This window comes from Capsicum annuum, chromosome 7 (genome assembly GCF_002878395.1).
Source record: "Capsicum annuum cultivar UCD-10X-F1 chromosome 7, UCD10Xv1.1, whole genome shotgun sequence".
Taxonomy (NCBI): Eukaryota; Viridiplantae; Streptophyta; class Magnoliopsida; order Solanales; family Solanaceae; genus Capsicum; species Capsicum annuum.
The window spans coordinates 211,196,466-211,219,670 of NC_061117.1; the positions used below are offsets into that span (position 1 = coordinate 211,196,466).

The 23,205-nt window shown below is 32.8% G+C and overlaps 2 protein-coding genes across 2 annotated transcripts; both read right to left on the reverse strand.

The window, feature by feature from the left end:
- Nucleotides 1-4,872: 4,872 nt before the first annotated feature.
- Nucleotides 4,873-6,708, reverse strand: LOC107876806. Its single transcript, XM_047394137.1, has 2 exons — nt 6,347-6,708; nt 4,873-6,040 (listed from the first exon to the last, which is right to left on the reverse strand). The coding sequence occupies exons 1-2, from the start codon at nt 6,706-6,708 to the stop codon at nt 4,873-4,875; spliced, it is 1,530 nt and encodes a 509-aa protein (XP_047250093.1).
- Nucleotides 6,709-22,220: 15,512 nt separating this feature from the next.
- On the reverse strand, nt 22,221-22,729 carry LOC107877333 (histone H2A-beta, sperm). The gene is made up of 3 exons (XM_047394138.1): nt 22,673-22,729; nt 22,532-22,600; nt 22,221-22,448 (listed from the first exon to the last, which is right to left on the reverse strand). The coding sequence occupies exons 1-3, from the start codon at nt 22,727-22,729 to the stop codon at nt 22,221-22,223; spliced, it is 354 nt and encodes a 117-aa protein (XP_047250094.1).
- Between the last annotated feature and the right edge of the window lie 476 nt (nt 22,730-23,205).

The window sequence follows — 23,205 nt, forward strand, 5'->3', positions numbered from 1 at the left end:
TGCACGGGATGCTGCTGGCAAAAGACCCGCCAAAGAAAGTGGATTCGGACCATATTAAGATGGTGGCTGATTTAGAATTCTTCGGGGGATATCCATGGAGAAAAGAGTTCTTTGACCTGACCTTGAGCTATCTGAAAAAGAAGACTGATTTGACCAAGCAGAAAGAAACTTTTGTCAAGAGGAATGATACATCGTACGCGTTAGTTGGCTTTCCGTGGGTGTTTCTGGTACTTATAATCTACCATCTTTTTTATTTATTATAGACTCCTACATATTTATGCAATAATACATAGACACTATAGACTTACTTGTGCTTCTATTGATTGCAGGTTTGGATATATGAGGCCTTTCCTCATTTGGGAAGGTACGCCGGTAAGTCATTGAATTCTTCTCTGCCCATTCCCCATCTTATTCGATGGCACGCGTCGAAGTGCGACACAATAATGGAAGGTGACCCATTTAAGTACAAAGAAAACATCACAAAGGTAAAATTATACTTATTATGATATGATACTAATATTATTATATTTGTGAATGTCGTGTAATTTATTTTTATTTTTTTGTAGATTGTGGACCCGTACCTTGCCCCTACTATCCGTGAGATGGAGCAGAGATACATGAAAATATTTAAGCCATACATGGACAAAGTTAAGGATACGTCCATCGATGCAAAAAGGCGTGACTTTCCTGACTTCATCAACGGAGGTCGCAGACAAAGACAAAGATTTGGGTGGCCACCAATATGTTCTAAGTCCATCACGCGTTTGTGATCATGCTGGTTCAAGTGGACTCAAAACTTCCCCAGATGCTTCTAATGACAATGACCTACACGAGTGCATTGCTTTGCTCGAGAAAAATCTACTAAATATTGCTTATTTTGTTAGAGATGATGAGAGGCTGAGGAGAATCGATAAGAATAAGAAGAAGAAGAAGAAGAAGCAACAAGAAGAAGGTAAATTAATTTATTTTTCGTTCTTCGAATTTAATTTTCTTTCATATGTTTTGTAATCCTTTCAAAAAAATATAGTGCACCTCGACAGTCTCCCTTGTAGCCGACATCAAGTAAACCTCGAAGAACTTGCAGTTGCAATGACGGACATTGCTGCAACAGATGAAAAAGGTGAAGAAGAGAAGAAAGAAGAAGAAATGGAAGAGGATAATGCATCATATGAAGAAGATTCAAAGGAAAAATAAGAAAAAAAAGAAAAAGATTATGATATGACAGATGAAGCAGAAGAAGAAAATGAGAAGAAAAAAAAAGAAGATGGTGAAAAGAAATCAAAAGAAGAAGACAAAAACGAGAAGAAATTTGATGAAGAAGTAGTGATTGAACAGGAGGTTGAAAATATTGAAGAAGAGAAGAAATCATCAGAAGAAGAAGAGAAGGAAAATGAGAAGAATGAAGTTAAAGCAGAGGATAAAAAATATGAAGAAAAAGAAGTGGATGTGATGGGCATTGTTGTGGAACTCAACCAAGAAAACAAGTAGTTTGGTGGATTTGCAACAAACAATTTCTTAATGATTTATTATTTTTAGTGATTTTTTATTTATGGATAATTGAATTACATATATTTGGCATGTCAATGATGACATTTAACGATGAAATAATATTCATTTATTCCATTTTCTAGTTACAATAAAACAATTGGCTGCATTGCGTTACCAGTTCAGCTATTGTTCTAATTTATAGTGGTTGATTGAAAACTTTGTAGAAGTTGTTCTCTATAATTTATAGACTTAACAGACTATCCATTAAGTAAATCATATATTTACAGTAACTATCATGGTTGATAGAGGTTGACTATAAAAGACATAGACATAATTAACTATTAATTATAGATTACACTCACGATTAATTTAAGAATCCATACATTTATTTATTCAGTTTCCTACATCCCTATTACACGTTTTCATATAGTCAACAACAATAACAAACCATACAATAATATTTTTAGGCCTTTCTCTTTTTCCTCGGCCAAAATCAACCTTTGCTTTACTTGATCCCTCTCCATTTCGACTTCTTTTAGTGATCCTTTCAAGTAATCCCTTTGCTCTTCGGCTTCTTTTAGCAATGTCATTAGTATATCTCTATTTTCTTTGAATTCCCGAAGCCTTTGGAGTATATGAAACTTGGAAGCGCCTCGAAAATTTGATGTCGATGGGCTGCTCGTCGGAGAGTCTTCGTCAAGCCACTTTAAAAAAGAGCATCCTCCATTATCATTTTCAACCGTACAATTAAAAGAATTTTCGACTTGAATTCCAATCGGTGCATGACGTCCTAAAAATAGTTGGATTGCCACAATGACATATGTAGGACACTTTTGCATTTGATTTTTGGGATGCTTAAGAAATTGTAGTTGTTAACAAAAATTAAAGCAAAAAAAATGAGACTGTTAACAGAAAAATATCCTCTTTTATAGAAGAAAAAAGTGAGATATTACCGTTGGGTGTGATTTGACGTGTAATTTGTTACCATTGTAAAAATCTGATATTGAGATTTTTGTTACTGTTGGACTAGTTTCATAGACCTTATTTAATCGATGTCTTTTCATGCCTTTGGTAGATGATGTACCGCATAGATAGACCGTTTAGCATAAACTAAGAGCTAATTCTGTCATAATCGCCCTAGACGATGCTACATATTCATAGACCATGACTAGCACATATTTTGAGAAGCATTATTTAATTAATAAAATAATAATTAATTGAATTTTATGCAATTAAATGGGCCTAAACAAGTAATGTGATCGTATGAGAGTCCATGTAAATTGGATAAGATGATCAAAGATGTGTGAGGATGGGTAGTGGATGAACAACAAACATGCTTGAAGCAATGTTTACCCAAAGCACAAGTATATTGTGGAGAATTCATTTGTTCAACCACAAATCATCACCTCACATCTTTGATCATCACTTTCTATTTATGTGGACTCTCATACGAGCACAGGACTTGTTTAGGCTCATTTAATTTCATAATATTCAATTATTGATTATTCTGTTAATTAATTAATCCTTCTCAAATTATGTGCTTGTTGTGGTCTATGAATAAGTATCATGGTCTAGTTATTTATTTGTGGAAGTAGTTTATAGTCTATGCCAGACTATATCAGGTCAAGTATAAAACTAAGCTAGTCTAGCATATATTTTGTACAACTTCATTAATAAATGTATTAGACTATGACACATATTTATAGACCATGACTAGCACATATTTCAAAAAGGATTATTTAATTAATAAAATAATAAGTAATTGAATTTCATGCAATCGAATGAGCCTAAACAAGTTATGTGATCGTATGAGAGTCCACATAAATTGAAAGTGACGATCAAAGATGTGAGGTGATGAGTTGTGATTGAACAACCAATATCCATAGGGCCATGTTTACCAAAGCACAAGTATGTTGTAGGAACTCATTTGTTCATTCGTATTCAATCCTCACACATCCTTGATCACCTTTTACAATTTATGTGGACTTTCATACGATCACATGACTTTTTTAAGATCCTTTAATAGCATAAAATTCAATTATTTATTTCTTGAGTAACTAATTATTTCCTTTTTTTCAAATATTCTACTAAGGGCAATAAACCAATACAGTATATTATTGACAAGGCTTATAGTCTATGAAATACACTGGATACAATTGATGGACCTGCATTGTTGAATGCATCGATTACGTATATGTTAGAGAATAGATATTGAGATTAGTATATAATAAACCCCATCGACTTTGCATTTAATTTTGTATAAGTCAACATAATCGCGGATAGACCAGATTCGTTTTTCATTTGCGTATATGAATTAATTTGACATCTGACAATTGTCTCATTCATCTTCTAACATGGTAAATTGCAAAAATTTTAAAGAAGAAAAAAATTGTAAAATTATAGTGGAGACAAATGAAGGAAACAAGAATTAATTTCTCATTATCAACTAACATTAATTTTTACATCTCACAATTGTTTGATTCATCTTCAAACAGGAGAAATTGCAAAAAATCAAATCAGAACAAAATTGCAAAATTAAAATATACACGAATATAGGAAACAAACATATTTCATTAATACTTCATTGCAAAGATGGTGTAGCCATATATACAGCAAAATGAAGAAGCTTTCATCTAACATTCCTAACCATGAAAGCTTCTCCTTGCAACGAACTTAAAACAAAAAAAAACAACACAAATAAAAAACTAATCTAAGGGTATGGTGGGGGGTGATCATCTCCTCCGACTCCATGTTGAGCCTCTCTACAATTGCCCATAAAAAATGGGCGATCCGTCGGAGTTTACGGTGGATGTGTTCCCTATCCTATCCTAGACCATAGAACAGCCGATTGAGGTCGTTACGGAGGAGGAGAAGATCGTAGTTACGCTGGACTCTCCTTCTTGGTCTCAATGGACTGCCTGGCATCTTGTCGATTTAATCTAATTTATGAGTTGATGAAGATGAATTTTAGGTATAGTAAATGCATGTTTATATAGAACAAAATAGAATCCTTTGGTCTTCCTACTCATTAGTTGGTAGACGTGTGAATCGGTGAAAATCGAAGAGGTAGCGTATACCCAATTGACGCAATGTGTGAGTGGACGTAAAGCAACTTTTTTTTATGTGTAATAAATGCTCAACTGTTCATCTGTCCCTTTGAATACTTAGGATTTTTAATAGACTTTATATGGGATCGATAATTAACTATGTGTTAAATTAAGAATACAAGAAATATACCTGACACACAATATATGCAATACCTTAAAAGGTCGATAATAGACAAAGAATGAAATCGATAAGGCTGGCATTAATCATACCACTGAAGAGTTGCCAAAATGCATATACTACCATGACTTACAAAAACACAAATTCATACAAGTCTAACTATGATTTGTTGTTGTTACAAGTGGTTCTCTTGAGCTCGGGTCTCTTGCACAGTGAACATTTGTTCCTCCTCTTCGACTTGAAAGTCTCACCCACACCCTTAACACATTTTATTTTCTTCCTTCTGAGCTTGGTGACCACGAAAGGTGTAATAATGTTCACGTCTAGAAATTCTTCTGGCACGCGCCATTCGGACTCTAAAGGGACAACATTAATTGATTCCGAATACGCAAAGAGGTACTCTTCCACTTTATACACGGGCAAAGAGTAATCATAGACTCTTAAACCATAATCATCACCATGCTTCAATCGCAAAACGGCCATCGCATGATCGCATGGTATTTTGATCAGGTCAAACTTTCTGAAAGAACACGACCTTTCCAGTAGGTCAACTTTAGCCGTACAGCCACTGCCAAACACCGTGAATTGGATTTTGTTCCCACTTACATTCTCCACATAGAAGGAGTCGCCCTCGCTCGTATTATCCCTTAAGATCTTTTCGGTGGCTGGCAAAAATTTGTTATCCTTATATTTGAGGATGTATGCATGCCTCTCCCTGAATATATCACCAAACATCTTAGCAATCGAATTGAATATGGATGCCACGGGGTTCTCTCTTTCGGCAATCAAAATAGCATTCACCAACTCAACAATATTTATGGTCATCACATCAAATCTATTGCCGGGGAAATATGCCCTACTCCATTTCTCAAAACTAAGCTCATGCTCGAGGATAAAAGCTGCCTCAGGATAGTAGTTCTTGAATTCCAAAAAATGATAGCTAAACTCCTCGTGAGAATATGCCTTTGCCGCGTTGTAGAATAGATAGAGGTGTTCTCCGCAGTGGTGATTTACCCAGAGATTTTCACCTAGGTGCCTCATGCAGTATCCGTAATGAGCATGGTTATAAGCCTTCGTGATGTCGTTGGTGATGCTCTTGTGCTTATCGGAGATAAAGCACAAATCTGGTCCATCGACCACAATACACTTTAGCTTCTCAAAAAAGAACATCCAAGATGCATCATTCTCCTTATCAATGACGTAAAAGGTAATGGGATAAATATAGTTCTTCGTATCCTGTGCAACTGCGCTTAGCAGCACGCCCTCGTACTTATTGTATAAATGAGTACCATCAACCGCAATAACCTTTCTCATATAGGCAAATCCCCTAATGCAAAGACCCAACACTAAAAAGTATACATAAACCTACAAACGACCTTGTTCACCATGAAAGGTATTGACAATATTAAGAGCATTGATCATGTATGAAAAAATGGGCCGACAGGAATACCCATGCTCTGCTGTCCCTCGAACCATTTCCTTGGCAATCACACCCCCCAGCCAACATTTCCAATAGGTTGGTCTACTTCTCACGTTCTTAAAAATGATCCTTCGAATCTCACTAGTGTCTGGACCCTTTCCTTCGCGATACATGTTCACACAGAGTGACACAATGACTTTAAACATGATTTACCTATGGCTGCACATGGCGTATTCAACACCGCAACTGTGATCGCCGACATATTTATAGATGACAAATCTGTTCGACAATTCATACTTCTTCACCCACAACATCCACGCGCAGCTAGGACAAACACATTTTACCTTGAAGAATTTGCTGCAACTTTTCAACGTAGCATAATCAAAAGAATTTCTCACAGCTGCTATGTACGGCAATAATTTTAGCTCATTTTTGCTGCTAAATGTTTGACTTACCTGAAAATAAGTTTTGTCGAATAAGGTGTGGTTGATTTGTACTCCCAATCCGCACTCTTCTCCTGCTTCTTCAGAGAAAATTGGATCTTCCAATTCCATTGAATGATTTTTCGAATCCATTGGATGAGCATCCAAACTTTCATCTTTAAATGAATCATGTTATTCGATTATCGACTGTGGCGGCAGAATTGTCGGAGACCTCGGGATGACATTTATCCTCAATAATAGCTTAGAGCCATCGACAGCGATATCCAATATGTATAACGACACATGCCAATCATTATTTATGAACGTGGGATGTATTTTACCCCGCCCATTCATTACATAGCTAATCATAATGTTCTTTGGCTCGTATTCTAATTCTCCACTCTCAATTATGCTTCGAACCATGTCGTCGTACAATCCATTGCGACGTAGTGGGGTGGGCACTGTCTCCTTGCTAGATAATTTCTACTTTCAATAGTTGGGACCCTCCTCCCACGCACCCATATAATTACCACCCACGACAACTACCTCAGCTACTGCCATAATAGACCACACAAATTGATAAAAGATTAAGGCTGGTCGATGACTGGTCGATCACTGGTATGAAAACGTCCGTACAAAGACGCAAATCGACTGATTTTGGATATAATCTATGCCCTCCTAGATCTGGGATGGACAAATGTATGTGTAGAACTTCTAAACTACTGAAATATATCTAATGACGACGTATTGAGTGGATTTGGAAAGCTTTTTGAGCTAGTAGAAATGGTGAAAAAAAATAATTTTGCATTTCTTTTCAAAAAGGATGGAACAACAATGGAGGCAATGATCAAGAATGAAGATTTTCATTTGTGATGGGCCACTTTTTATCAGAAAAAATTATTGGTGAAAAAGGGAGCTCCTATTGGTGGCTTCTTGGATAATTTTTAAAATTAAAATAGGAAATATGAAAAAATGGTGGAAATATATAAAAAAAAAAAAAGTGAGAAATATTAAATATTAAATGGATGAGGTGGGGGACTAAAGTGTAAAGTTTAAAACTTGTGTGCTAGGTTTGTATGTAAGAAGTGATGATGTCATTTTAGTGTCTAAACACCTAATTTTTCAAGATGTGTGTCTAAATGCCAAATAAGTTTTGAAAGTGTCTATTTTTCAAACTATCCCTGTTGTGTTGTCTGTTAGTCATTTCTACTTGTGAACTTTCATGAAGTAGCGTTACTCAAGAGCAACTTATTTATCTGTCGTTGGCTGAGTGAATCTTGATGATAAAGCATGATATCACCTCATTAATATTCATGCCGAGATGCTGACTTCTTTTCATGTCCACATTTAAACGGTTAACTTGTTTACTATCGATAGGTTTCATTTCTTGTTTTGGAAACCAAATCTTAAAACCTTATATATTCTAAATGAAATATACTGAGAGTTTTAAAGGGCTATTGATGTATTCTTCCTATATTTTTGTTGTCTCTCAACATCATGATGACATATAAAAGGCATGGATAAAGAAGCTTATATGAAAATAAATTGAAAAGAAAGTGAGGGGAAGATGTACTTGCACGAAATCATCTTCTGGATTAAAGAAGTAAAACAATGGCAAGACTTTAGAATCTCCAAATGACAAGGCCTGAATGGAACACGAATGAGGGTTGTGGGACGCGGGGCAGGGAAGAAGAAAACTAAGTGTAGAGAATAGCAGAAGAAAAGTATAATTGGAGAGATCTTCTGCTAGCTCAAGATTGTTAATTAAGATCGAAAGATTCAACTAAGAAGAAGAAGCTAAAAAAAGAGAAGGAAGAACTTTTACATGGAGAATACTACTTGAATTGACTTTGTTTTGGATTGGTTACAAATACCTAATGTCATCCCAATTTATACTTGTGTTGGGATGATTCTAGATACTACAAATATAGAGTGTTCTATGCTCTTCCACAAGTATCTCCCTCAAATATCTAGCACCCTCTAATATCTGGGTCTTTCCTAAATATCTAGATATTTCTAGACTACACTATCCTTTTCTAGTTTTTTCTTCCTAGAATTACCTAGAATATCTAGATATTTCTTCAAGTTGATTATCCTAAATACTACACTAGACTATTCTAGAAATTTAACTAAAAATTTATGATTCAAGAAAAAATATACTTTAATATTTTCACTCTCCCCCTTAAATAATTTTGTCTATTGTGGAGATTTGTCATAATGTACAAAAATTTCAAATCAATTTTCAAAAATCCTTAACACGTAAATATAGTAATGTAAACATAAGCATCTATTATAGTGCAAGCACATATATCTTTTACCACCAAAAGTTTCAAGTAATTAATGAATATCACTTTTATGTAGGTCATGCAGCACCTCTTTTCCTTGGGTCCATTGCAATAGTAGCCTAAAGAAAATGAATTATAAAAGCAACACATGATGTAGAAGGAAAAAAATTGATTAGTTGAAAAAAATTAATGAGTTGAGTAAATAATGTACCTGAATATGCGAGTTGTTTTCGTGAATTTAATCGATGAAGAGCATTACTTATTAATAGATCCAACAAAGAATACAAATTAAATCAATTAAGAACATAAATTCAACTAATAACACAAATTAAATAAATTAAAAATATAAGAAAAATTGTCGGTATGTCAATTAATATTGTGTTTAAATTATTAATAAGCAAGCAACAATCAACATATGAAAAAAGCGAAAAATTTTATGACAAATAAACTGAAGCGAGTTGACGAAGAAATTAGCATGACTTTTATAGAAGTTGGTAAAAGGTATGTTAAAGCCTATTTTACGTGGGATAGGAATTATTATTTGTGATTTTTGAGTTTTTTTAACCATATTTTGCATAAAAAAAATTATGCTAAAACCATGTTCGGAAAGAATAGAGTTTTTTTATTATTTTGGGGGGGGGGGGGAGGGGGGGTGGAGTTTCACGTAGGGTTGGGGGATTTTTTAGTTACTAATTATTTATTATTATATTATTTTTAATTTCATGTTGGAAGTAATTTTTTTTATTACTATTTTCTTGGTTTCACCTTGGGGGAGGATTAGTTTCACGTTGGTTTTTTTATTACTACTTTTTCGGTTTTACGTTGGGGAAGGAATTTTTTTTTCGGTTTCTATATATGGTTAGTTTTTTTAGATGGTGGAAAAGGAATCCTATTTTCACGAGGAGAGGTTTTTTTTTCTTGGTAATATAGCCAATATTTAATATTACTCAAATAATAAAAAAAATATAAAAAGACGATTTTATCTAAAGCAGAGTCTTTTAATAAAGGGCAAAAAGTTCAAACAACAATTTTAAGGCCCTTCACACTTTTAATATATTATAGATATAGATATTAATTATAATATTACTATTGAAGTATTATTATTATTATTATTATTATTATACACTATTACGTTATTATATTGTTACTATTATTATTATTATTATTATTATATTATTGTGTTACAGTTAATTAATATTGTTATTGTTATTTTTACCATTGTTCCCCAACAGTATGTACGATGCATCCTTTCCAGACTTAATCATAGCTATTGATTCCCCCATTTGGACAAATGATGACGTTCAAATGATTTTGCTAACTTTCTATTAACGTAGAGGAGTGGTGTTGCTCTTTATTTCTAAGCTTTCAAGTTTCATCCAGTTGATTTTTAGTAACTACAGATTTTGTTCTATATTTAATTGTCATTTCATCGTTATTTTTTTCCTTCCTAGAAAGAAGAGAGGAACAATTAACATCTCTGATTCTATAAGTTGAAGACAAGATATCGAACTTAAAAAAAGAAAATATTTTATATCAAATCAAATTTTGCGCTGAACTGAAAATTTCAAGCAAACCAATATCCAAATTAATAATTAACACAACAACTAGATTCAGTTTAATGAAAGAAATTGAGAACTTTAAACTAATGCACCAAGAAATAATTAAAAATTCTACAATGAAGACATTGACCTTGAAAATCAAGAATGCATCAACAACTCCAGTTTCATCTTGCTCTTTGCAAACTGGATAATAGTCTCCGAAATTAACCCCATAAACTCATAGACAACTTGAAAATTTTGCGACAAATAGGGTGGATTATTTTAGGGCAATATCCTACACGTGGAGCCGTTTTCATAACATTTAAGAAATGGTGCTCTAACATAACAATCTTATTCGCCAATGCCTGGCCACAAAATTTCAAGTTGGGAACCAAATCCTCGATGTAGTCAATGAATTTATTTGAATAAGGAGGATATGGAATTACCCCATGATTGAAGTAGTAATCATAGATAGCCTTCAAGATTGCTAAGTCATGATTATAATCATTCAAATGTTCCTCCTCTTTCAAGATTAAAAAATGTAGGCACATTAATTGGCTTCAATTCATATGATTCAGACACGGGATGCTTTCCTTTTTCTTCAATTTTTGCAAACACACGCTTCAGTTGATACACTTCAGATGCTGGGAGCTTTCCTTTTCCTATTACTTTTGCAGGTTCAGGGATGATCGATTCTTCATGTAGAGGAGTGGAGATGGGTGAAAACTGATTCAATTTTAGATTCTTAATTTTCTACTGAAGTTAGCTTGGTAATGCTTTGTGAAAATGTTGGAGCTGATAAAGAAAGAAAGAAGAATTTTTATGAGAATGCGGAGATGGTTATTTCTCTTGCTATATTTATAGTTGATTCATTTCACTAAAACATTAATTGTACTAAATCTCACAGCAGATTACTGTCCATAACTCTATGTATAATGTTTACACTAGATTATTTTGTTGACCAGACATTAAATGACCTTCTGAGCAAGGCATGTACTGATCTGTCATGATTTATGGCTGGTGAAACTTGGCTTATATGTAAAACTACAACACATAGGAATGTCCTCAAGCATAGCATACATTCTAATATAGACTAAACACTGTGATAAATGTTTGTTATCGAACATATTATTAAGTTGTTGAAGAAAAATATATAGTCCGTGCGTGTTTTCGGATCCCATTAATCTTGAACTGACAAGTGCACAACAAACTACTTATATTTTCAGTAGAAATTGGTTTGATTCAATTCAACATTTTATACTTCAGATATGATGATCATTTCATCTATACCAGAGACAAAGTACATAGCACATTAGACAAAATTCATCTTCAAATCTTCATTTATTCATGTATGAAGATTTTTCAAATATCGCGTTCAATTAGACTCATAAATTATATGCGACATCTGTCACTAGATGGTGTTGCTCATTATTTCTAGGGCTTTCGAGTTTCATCAATACGATAGCTAGTACAATCTGCTTGTACATTTCAAAATACGTTGCATATCTATCTGGGTTTTTTTTCACCTTCATCAGAAGAATTAGCATCTTTGATTCTGTAATTAAGTTAATGAGAAGATATCAAACTAAAGAGGAAAGTGAAAATTTTTCAGAATTCAGATCAAAATAACTTTTCATGATCTGTTATCCAACATTACACAAATTTCAGATGAACTGAAAACTGCAGTCGAACTGAAAATACAGGCAAACAATAGCATAATGATCTTATTATCTATTTTAAAGGTTTTGTAACATACTATACATATACTATATACCAACCATAGATTGCATACCAGAATAAATGGATCAGAAGATCCAATTCTCACATTCTAATAAACTGCATCGTGCTCTTCGTTTTCAAATTGATATGCTAACTAGTTGTCATAAACAATACTCCATCTTCTATTCTGTAAATGGAAGAAAAGATATATCAAACAGGTTAACAAGAATAGCCCATACATCAGATCCACTCACAAAATCAACCTGCTAATGAGTTGAAGAACTTTGTCAGAAAATCCTAATGCTGTTGTAAAATTTATTCTGCAAAGAGTTTGAAAATTGGGAAAAGGCTCAAATATTGCATTGAACTATCAGAAATGACTCATTTATGCCTTCCGTTAAAAGTTTGGCTCGTTCATGCCGTCGTCGTTATAAAATCAGCTCATCCATGCCATTATTTTTTAACGGTGGGTTTTCAAAAACAGCTTTGCCACGTGACCTTTTATTAGAGGTCTACGTCATTAATTAAAATAAGGAAAAAGACTCAAATATATTATTTAACTATTAGAAATGACTCATTTATGTTAGGATTTGTCTTGAATTTCTTACCTTACTTGGATTATACCATAATTGTGTTTTACTTCAGAAAGGATTTATTAGTAGAAAAGGTTTCCTAGTAGGAAAAGATCTCTTCCCTATTAGATTTATATTAGGTTTATTCTTTTTTAGAAAAAGGGTTTTTGTACTTCTATAAATAGAACATCTCTCTTCTCAAGTCATAATAGAATAGCATTCACAATGTAATCATTTAAGAGTTTTGGTTAGGGGGATTTTCTCTCTCATTAGTTTTTGTGTTTTTTTAAATATTAGGTTTTATAATATGTAGGCCAATTGGCCAAAACATATAATAATTTTATGCTTTTTATTACTCCCTCCATCCCAAATTATGTGTCGCTATTTGACCGGACACGATATTTAAGAAATAAGTATTGACTTTGTTAAAGTTACAAAATTATCCTTCTTAAAAAAAGGAGTAATAGTATTTAAAATCAAATGGAACCACTTTTAATTGAAAAAACAAATAAAAAAAGAAGTAATAGTATTTAAAGTCAAGTGGGACCACTAAGGGTAAAATTATAATTGTATTTTTAAAAACTTACCAAATAAGGAAAGACGACATTCTTTTTGGGACAGACCAAAAAGAAATGGCAACACATAATTTGGGACAGAGGGAGTATTGTTTTCTTTGTCGTCTGATTTATCGTCTCTATGATTTGCAAACTATAAGCTTCTGCATGACCCCCTCTCGATTTCGAACCCAACAATTTATGCCATTAGTTAAAAGTTTGGCTCATTCATGTCATCACCATTACAAAACCAACTCACCCATACCATTACTTTTTAAGGGTGGATTTTCAAAAACAATTTTGTCACATGACCTTTTCTTTGAGGTCCACGTCATTAATTAAAATAAATCATTATTAATTTTAAATATCTGAAATTAGTTAGTATTGGAATTATTTATCCCATCATTTTTATCATAGTGATACGATAAGTTATCCCATACAAATGGTGGGATAATTGGGATAACATATTTCTTTTAAGACATTATTTGGAAATGATTTTTCAACAATGTATGCTCTCCTAATTCATGATGGGAGAATGGAGAAGTTCTATTGGTACGCCGCCTTCTTTTTCTTGATTGTCCTAATCATTGATTGGCTTCTTTTCTTGTAATTTCAAAGTATATATCAGAGTCACTGGAATTACAGCTAATCCGTTATTGTAGGATAGAACTTTTGGGTTTCTGTTAAGCGTAACATTTATAATGATTTAGAATCAACAAGAAACAACCAAAGGATATACATTAATCACTATTTTTATATCAGAAAAATAGTTGTTGTTGTAGAAAAAAAATACGTTAATGGGTATGAGTCAGGTTATGTTGAATGGATAGGTTTTTTTTTAAGGGTCTATGATATTTTGAAATTAATATTGATTTAATTTAATTAATGACATGCACCTCTAATAAAAGGTCATGTGACAAATATGTTTTTAAAAATTCACAGTTAAAAAATAATGGCATGGATGAGTTGATTTTACAACAGCGATGGCATGAATGAGTCAAACTTTTAACTGATGGCATAAATGAGACATTTCTGATAGTTCAATGGCATATTTGATCCTTTCCCCTTATTTTAATTAATGACATGGACCTCTAAGAAAAGGTCACATTGTAAAGTTGTTTTTGAAAATCCACCGTTAAAAAGTAATGGCATGAATAAACCAAACTTTTAACGGATGACATAAATGATCCATTTCTAATAGTTCAATGGCATATTTGAATCTTTTCATTAGTATCACAAGCTATTTCTATCTCCAGCCATCATCATCACCCTGATATTCCGGTTGATTACCCCATAATCACATACATAAGTCAAAATGGATTCCTCAAGACTTTGTAAGTTTTTTTTTTTTTTTTTTTTTATAAATAACATAAATACCAACCCTTTTGGGAGTAATTACATCCTCTCTCATTTTTTTATTTACTTTACTCTCTCTCCCTATTAATATACATAACATAGCCGACATATACATAGCATTCTGTGTATATGTTGAGATTTTTGTAATATGTTTAGGGAGTGGAATTTTTTGTAATATTGAAAATATAAGTTGTGTATTTGTATAATTTTTAGTTTTTTTTTTCAATTAAAGACCCAATGAGCCACTTTATTAATCAAATAAAAATGTACACTATTGGCCCAACGTGCCAGAGTCCAAAAAGGAAACCAAACAATGCAAAAAAAAAAAAATTAAGTGTATCTAATTAATTGATTAATTAGGAAAGTAAAATGTCTGCAGATAAACTCAACAGAAATGAAAATTTCAGAGAAAACTCCATTGACAAGAACTACATCTAATCTCAAAACTAATGGGGAAGACGAATCGGAGCTACGAAAAAGGATTCCAGAAGCTACAAAGAGTTTCTTCTTCACCTATGCGTTCCAAATTGATCAATCCAATTAATCGGAGCTGTTCATCAAACCTGTTCAATCACGTCACCACCATTGACTATGGAACACAGCTTTCAGGTATTGTGGTTATGGTAAATTTGATTCCTTTTCTCATATCTAAATTTCAACGGGTTGAATCCCTAATGAAGATTGATACGACCACTGACATTTAAATCCTTAAAAAAAATATCTAATTTTAAAAATTTTGAGGTTGGATTAAGCTGCTTCAAGCTATTAGGATTCATCTGCCCATGCTAGTCAAAGTACCAAGCTGAAATCTTCAAGTGGAAATTAGAGGTATGACTAAAACTCTGCAAATCTGTACCAACACCCTAGTATTTATACTCTTTTCCTTAATGGATTGAACCCACATAGGTTAATACCACCATTTTAAGTGAAGAGCGTCAAAACTAGAGTGAATTAGTAAGATCTGTGACATAAGTGTATAAATACTAAACGAAATGTTAAAAAATCTCCTACTATTAACTTGTGAGTCTTGGTTTCATACCATATGTAACACCTCAAAGCTCTCACTAGGTGCATGGTATAGTAACCAACCAAAAATACTTCAAACTTCATAAAGTACATTAATAAGCAGATCTTTTAAACTCAACATTAGTATTCATATCATAAAAGTCCACCAGAAAGTATGACTGTTTAAGCTGTGAAATTTGTAATAGAGTGTCTGATTCTCAAGTTTGGTAAACTTAGCTTATCAAGATTGATAATCCTTTTTCCTTTAATTGGAACTTCCTGGAAATTCCTGTATTCAACTGTACCTGCAAAATTAAAAACCAAGTTAGCAAAATAGTCAGCAAGAGTATTTCCCTCCCTCAAGGAGTGTTGTACTCTTACTGACATAGCCTCGATTAGCCTTTTAATGGACTTGACCTCCATTGTCAGACTCCACGGGACTTCTCAAATTCCATTAATAATGTGCACCAAAGCCAAAGAATCAAATTCAACGATGATGTTAAGGAAATTATTTTCCTAGAAATACTGTAAACCTTCTCTAACAGCCACAGCCTCAGCCACTAGATTAGTTGAATCAACAATCTTTAAACCCTTTACACTCACTAAATCACCATCACTATTTCTTACACAAAAAGCTGCAGAGCTAGCACCTGGATTACCTCTTGAGGCCCCATCTGTGTTACATTTCCACCAACCAACTAGTGGTGGTAACCATTTCACAAATTTGAATTGAAAACTTGGCCTATAACCATCAAGCAGAGCTACCATATAAGGCCAAGTTCTAGGAATCTCAGTATATTGAAACTTCAGTTTGATAAACTTCTGAAAAGTAGTGTTAATATCCTGCAACACATTACCTATAGAATACACTCCTCCATGTAATACAGTGTTTCTCTTCTTCCATATAAACCATAAAATAATATTAGGAATAGCTTGAAAGATCACCTTTTGTCTAGCATTTCCATGTGCATCCCACCGCTTTTTTATGGTCTGTTTTACTTGAATCCGAGGACCAATGATACCAGATGCATTTGACACATAATTCCAAACATTGATAGCTATTTCACCATTTAGAAAAAGATGTTCCATGGTCTCTCTGACTGGTACTGAACAATAAAAACAAAATTGAGAGATATTAGGGTTCCAGTTAGCCAAAATTACTGAAACAGGACCCTGTTAGTCCATACTCTCCACCCAAAGAATGAAATTTTAAAAAGAAGTCCTTTCACCCAAATCTTCTTTAAAAAATCTAAAACTTCATCCTTTTTTCTCAAGATTTCCCATACACTCTTTACTAAAAATTTTCCAGAACTTGTCTTAGTCCACCAAGGTTTATCCCCCATCTCAGATTGCCCGACATGATCTATGATTTCTAACATGGTCCACAATGTGGGTAGGTATGTGATTTTGTATTTCCTCATAGTCCCAACCTGCTTCATTCATAAACACTCTAATTTTTGTCAAAGAATGACAAGAAACCACCTCTGTTTTGAAATGACAAGAAACCACCTCTGTTTTGATCCCCTTGCTTCACTCCCCTAGTAGAATTAAAGAAACCATGAGATTGACCATTAACCAAGATAGAATACCAGTTATTTGAAATTAGCCTCCAAATAATATCAACAAATACTTCTGAAAAACCTATTTTCCTTAGAACTTTCATAAAAAAATAAAATAAGATACTCTGTCATAAGCTTTAGCCATATCCAACTTTATGACAACATTAGAAGGTTTAACCCTCTTCCTAATATCAGTGACAATCTCTTGAGCCAATAAAATATTCTCAATGATGCTTCTACCCTCACAAAGCCTGATTGATTGCAAGAAATCAATCTGGGAAGAAGGATTTCTATCCTGTCATGAACAACCCTGGAGATTATCTTTTTAATGAAATTTCTCAAACTAATAGGTCTCAAATCTATAAAAGCTTGTACCTAAAGAAATGTATTACCCCTACAGAAATCATGTACCATCCTGAGAATATCATTCCCTAAAATCTCCCAGCAACTTTGATAGAATCTTTCCTGTTAGACCATCTGGACCACTAGCATTGTCCTCATTTAATTCAAAAATAGCCCTTTTAACTTCATTTAAATCAGGTTATCTACAAAGCACTGCGTTATCTTCATCCCAGATGAATTTCTAAATATGTCTGAGAAATAGGAAAGATGTGACATCTCTTTCTTGGTAAAACTAATTCTGATAAACATTAACTGCTTCCGCTGCTATGTCTCGTTCATCCTCTAACCAATTTCACTCATTGTTCTGGATCATTTGCAAATGCAGTCTTTTTCTCCTCCCTTTCACAATACTGTGGAAGAACTTAGTATTTCTATCACTATTCTCAAACCAATCATATCTTGACTTTTGTTGCCAGAATATCTCTTCAAAGTGTAGATATCTTCTATATTCAGCTTAAACTCTTTGTAGTACTTCTCTTTTTTCAGCTGTGGGAACCTCATCAAACAACTTTTCTTTAATCTTCACAATGTCCTCTCTAATGATCAGTTGCTTGAAGATGTCACAATAAGTAACTCTACTCTATTTTGTCCGTGCTAATTTAACTTTCTTGATATTCTCCTTGAAATCTAGAAAATGATTCTAAGAGGCACTTGGAGTCCAATCCTGTCTAATGATCTTCTTAAAGGAATCGTTCTCTGTCTAGAATTTGAGAAACCTAAAAGGTTTCCTATAACTGGCCACCCTAGCTTCACACTTCAGCAACATTAGGGCATGATCATACCCAGTTTTGGGTAGATTTTCAACCTCAGTATGATTAAACCAATCTTGCATTTGTTGATTGATTAAAATTCTATCTAATCTTTCAAAAATACAATCATTACCAGCCCTCCCATTCCACCAGGTGAATGAAATTCCGTTAAATTGTACTTCTGAGATGATATGCAACTCCCAAAATCTTCACAATCAGCTTTATTAACTGGTAAACCACTAATCTTTTCTTAAGAATTAAGCACCACATTGAAATCAACCACAAATTATCCATTTCTGCTGCCAATTGATATAAATCCTCCCAAAGGATCAATCTTTGATCAGAAGTACATTAAGAATACACCAAGGTAACATATAAGTTGTTTGTGTGACTATGATGCTTTAACTGCATAGTTAGTTATTTGTCCGTGTCTTTAATAATTGTTGTATCTACATCATTGTTTGTAAAACACCAAATCTTGCCGTTACAATCAGTTATAGCACTTGGCATCTTCAATCTTCTCCTATATTTATTGATGTGTCTAGAATTCTGAAATGGTTCCATTAATCCAATGAATGAAAAATTATGGAGCTTGTGAAGCATTTGCACCCTTTGAAAAGCTTATTGAGATTTCACTGATCTTATATTCCATATAAAAGCCTCCATTGATATCTTTTGGGGGTTGATTTAAGTCTCTTTGGCTGAACTATGATTGGTTGATTGTTCTATCCATTACCTTGTTTCTTTCCCTTTCTTGCAGATTTCAGTATCCTTGGTGATAGGTCTGCTTCAGTTAAGATATTCTCCAGTAAATCATCTGACATTTCTAATTCTGTGATACCTTTAGCCATCTATTCTTCAAATGCAATTTCTCCATTGTTTTCTTCAAAGTTATGAAATACAATCTCATGCAAGATTTTGTTAGGAGATTCCATCCTAATCAATTGTGATTCATCTATCTGCATAGCAATAGGTATCTCCATCAATGCTAAACTATCATCTTGAGATTCTACCTGAGGATCCACCTGAAGACTTGCTCCATCAACTGCGCAAGCATGAATAATGCTGGTATCTTCATCCCGGTGGTTTGAATTTCTTTTAACTATTTTCTTGTTGCAAGTTCCATAACAATAGTAGAAAGAGAAGGATCAGCTTTGGACTTTGAAAGCTCACCCAAAAATCCAGTCAACAGCCCAGCTCAAGGTCAACGTCAGTGGCAATTGGTCATACTACACTTATGCATCATGTCTTCTTGTTATCTCTCACTGCATTTCCAGCTAGTTCAAGCACCTGCAAATGTAAAATTCAATAGTCACAAACTCGAAAACCTATAAACTTGAGATATAAAAAAAATTAGAAGAAAGTTAGTGAAATTTATTTTAGCTCATCAGCAAAGTACTCAAGAATAACAGCAAGGTAAACATGAGCATCAGTACCGATATGTTGGGCGTACTTCCCCACTTTGAGGAAACAAGCAATACCACCAAACGAGAATTGAAGACCAGCTTTGCTGCTACGAGACTAAGACTTTTTTCCAGAAAGAGCAGAACCTGAAACAATTAGTGAGTGTTTTTTACCAGATATTTTTCTTATGCTTTTATACAAAGGAGAAGTGAAGTAGCTTACATGTGAGTTCTGAAATAGTTTTTTATGGTGTTTATATATTCTACCGAGGTTGTACAGCATTGGCTGAAAGAGTAGATCAACAGTGGATAAGATGTTCACACATGATAAAAGATGCTTTTATTGTTACACATTTAACGCTTCACAATTATGATGAGTTTTAGATTAGGACAAAAAGCTTTTTGCGGGCAATTTTACCTTCATATTTGGCCTAGTATCCCTTTAAATCTATCAACAAATTTATTTAAGCACTCGAATCATTGTTTAGATCTATTGAACACCTAAAAATATGATAAAATAATTTTTGTAGATTGTATTTTGTCTTAAGTCGCGGACTGCATACACTTTATCCTCCTCAGACCTCACTTTGTGAAAATACATACATTGAGTATGTTGTTATTGTATTAGATAATTTTAGTTCAAATTTCAAATGTTATTTTTGAACATAATGTCATATTCATTACGTAGATAAGTTAACCACTTAAAATATATTAGCTCCTATAATCGTACATATCATTCTCAATTGGAACTTACCTAAGATCATTTTGCGGCTTATTAAAACTAATTCATAAAATAAAAAGAGGTGACATATTAAAGAGGTTAACTTATTTATATACATAATGAATAATTGAAAACACGCACTAAAAAACTTCAAAATTTGAATTGAAAGTCTCTAAAAGAAATACTATATCATGTGTTTAGGTGTTCAATTAAAAATAATTGTAGTTCAAGTATCTAAATAAAATTTATTAGTAGATTTGAGGGATTGTAGATGTATTAAGCCTTGATTTCTTTTCTAACCTTATGTTATTCTACTTGGAGGGGAGAGGGTGATAAAACAAAATTCAAAGCATCTTTGACCATATTTTCATAGTTTTCACATCGGATCTACAAAAGTTTAAAATAATTTATATTTATATATATATATATATATTTAAAATCAACCCCAATCCTCAAATATCATTTTTTTAATCTTTTGAAAATAAATACTTCAATCTTCAAATGCCACAATTTTTATGTCCAAATACCCACGAAAAAATGAGAACTAAATAAGAAAGTTTTTCTTTTTTTTTTCCAAGATGTACTTTCGGAAAAGAAAATTCAATGTAACACTTGTTAATCAAAATAAAGAAAAATCATGTTTGACTATATGTCGAGTTAATTATCTTAGTCAACAGCTATACTTATTTTATTTATCATTCATAAATGTGTAACGGATTCATGCATTAAACTTTTCTCTTTAAAAATTACTAATGAATCATATTGAGATTAATCCATATGGGTTTGGATCAGGACAAAAAAGTAGTCATACTTTAATAAACCTCAATTAATACTAATGTACGTTACAAACATTCACGTTTTATGTCAAGTATGGGTATTAAAAGAATATTCTCGCGATAATAAATTAAAAATAAACTCGTGAACTTAAAATTAAGTAATATATATAATGATGATTAACCACATTGAAAATATAATAAAAGCATAAATTTCATTCTATGTTAGTATAACATGTGAAGAATTAATCTATGCGCAATCTAAAAATAATTTTGATGTTAATTGTAATTGATATAAATTCTTAAGGTCACTTTTCAAACATATTTTATATCTGACTTGATTATTGTTCATCTATCAAGCAATTATTTTTCATACCAATATGGATCTAATAATTGTGTTTCGATTTTTTTTAATCACTCTTCCAATAATATAGAGCAAAGATATAATTGAGATGCCTATTATAGAAGACAAATAATTAGTTAGGTTTCTATTATATATATAGTAGTGTATTATTTTTATATTAAAAAAAGACATTTTATAATTTGTTTATCATGAAGCATGATCATATTCCGCTTATTACATAAATTATTTTCATCTCTTGCATTTATAGAAAAACTTTTACTTATATCGATTGAGATATACAAACTTTAATGCAAGTTTGACTACCACCAGTTATTAAAAGTAAAACATTTAATTATGTATTATCCAAAAAAAGTTCTACATTTATCTAACCTCAATCACACCAAAAAAGTTGTTGGTGCTTAGAGAAAGCATAAACACAATCATAATGAGACATTCGAGAAATCAAAAAATCAAGAGCAAAATCATTAAATAATGGTGCAAATAATTTCAAATTAAGTTTTATGCTTAAAAGGACGCAAGAACAACAATCAAAGTTTTTATATGAAAGTTGGCTAAATTTTCAATAATAAAATTTTTTATCAATATAAGAACTATATAATTTTATGACCTAATTTTTTTTTTTTCTCTAGACGAAATAAAGCAAATAGTCTGACAAGATCATCACTCTACTCGTCATCAGTAGCAGCAACAACGGGCGCCTTTGAAGAGCTACCAAACATCCTGTTACGAAGCAGATCCTTATGACTTTTTGATAAAACACCGCTAGAACAAATTGTCACGTCGCCAAACAATGTGTTCAATTCCTCATCATGCCTTACAGTTAATTGTATGTGCCTTGGCACAATCCTCGACCCTTTGTTATCCCTCGCCACGTTTCCAGCTATTTCAAGCACCTACAAATGTAAAAGCATTAATCACAAACCCCAGTAAACATAAAACTTGAGATACCAAACAAAAGTTGGTGAAATTTATTTACCTCAGTAGCAAGATACTCAAGAACAGCAGCAAGAAAAACTAGAGCTTCAATGTCGATACGTTGAGCATACTTTCAGTTTCTAAGGAAACGGGCTATACGACCAACGGAAAATTGAAGCCCAGCTTTTGTGCTATGAGATACTGACTTCTTTCCAGAAGCAGCATTATCAGAAGCTGGTGCTTTTCCTTTGGTAGCCATTATATTTTTGGTACGAAAAAATTGGAAAGTAATGGTTTTGATATTGAAAGAGAGAAGTGAAGTAGCAAAATGATTTCTACTCTACTGTATGTGAGTTCTAAAGTAGTTTGGTTATGGTATTTTTATAGTCTCAAGGAGTTATAATCAACCAATGAGAGAAAATGATGCGGATTGGGTTGTACACCGTCGGATGAAAGAGCAGATCAACGGTGGATAATGATGCTGACACATATAATTGCGTCAATAATTATGATGATTTGATGAGTTTCGAATTTGGACAAAGGCTTTTTTAGGTCCAATTTTACCCTTGATATTTGGCTAAATAGTCCTTTAAATTTATAAGCAAATTTCATTTAAACACTTGAATTACTGGTTGTTTCAATTGACTTCCCGAATATATGATAAATTATATATATTAAATATTTTAATTTAAATGTTAAAAAATATTTTTGCATATGTGTATTACATAGATAAGT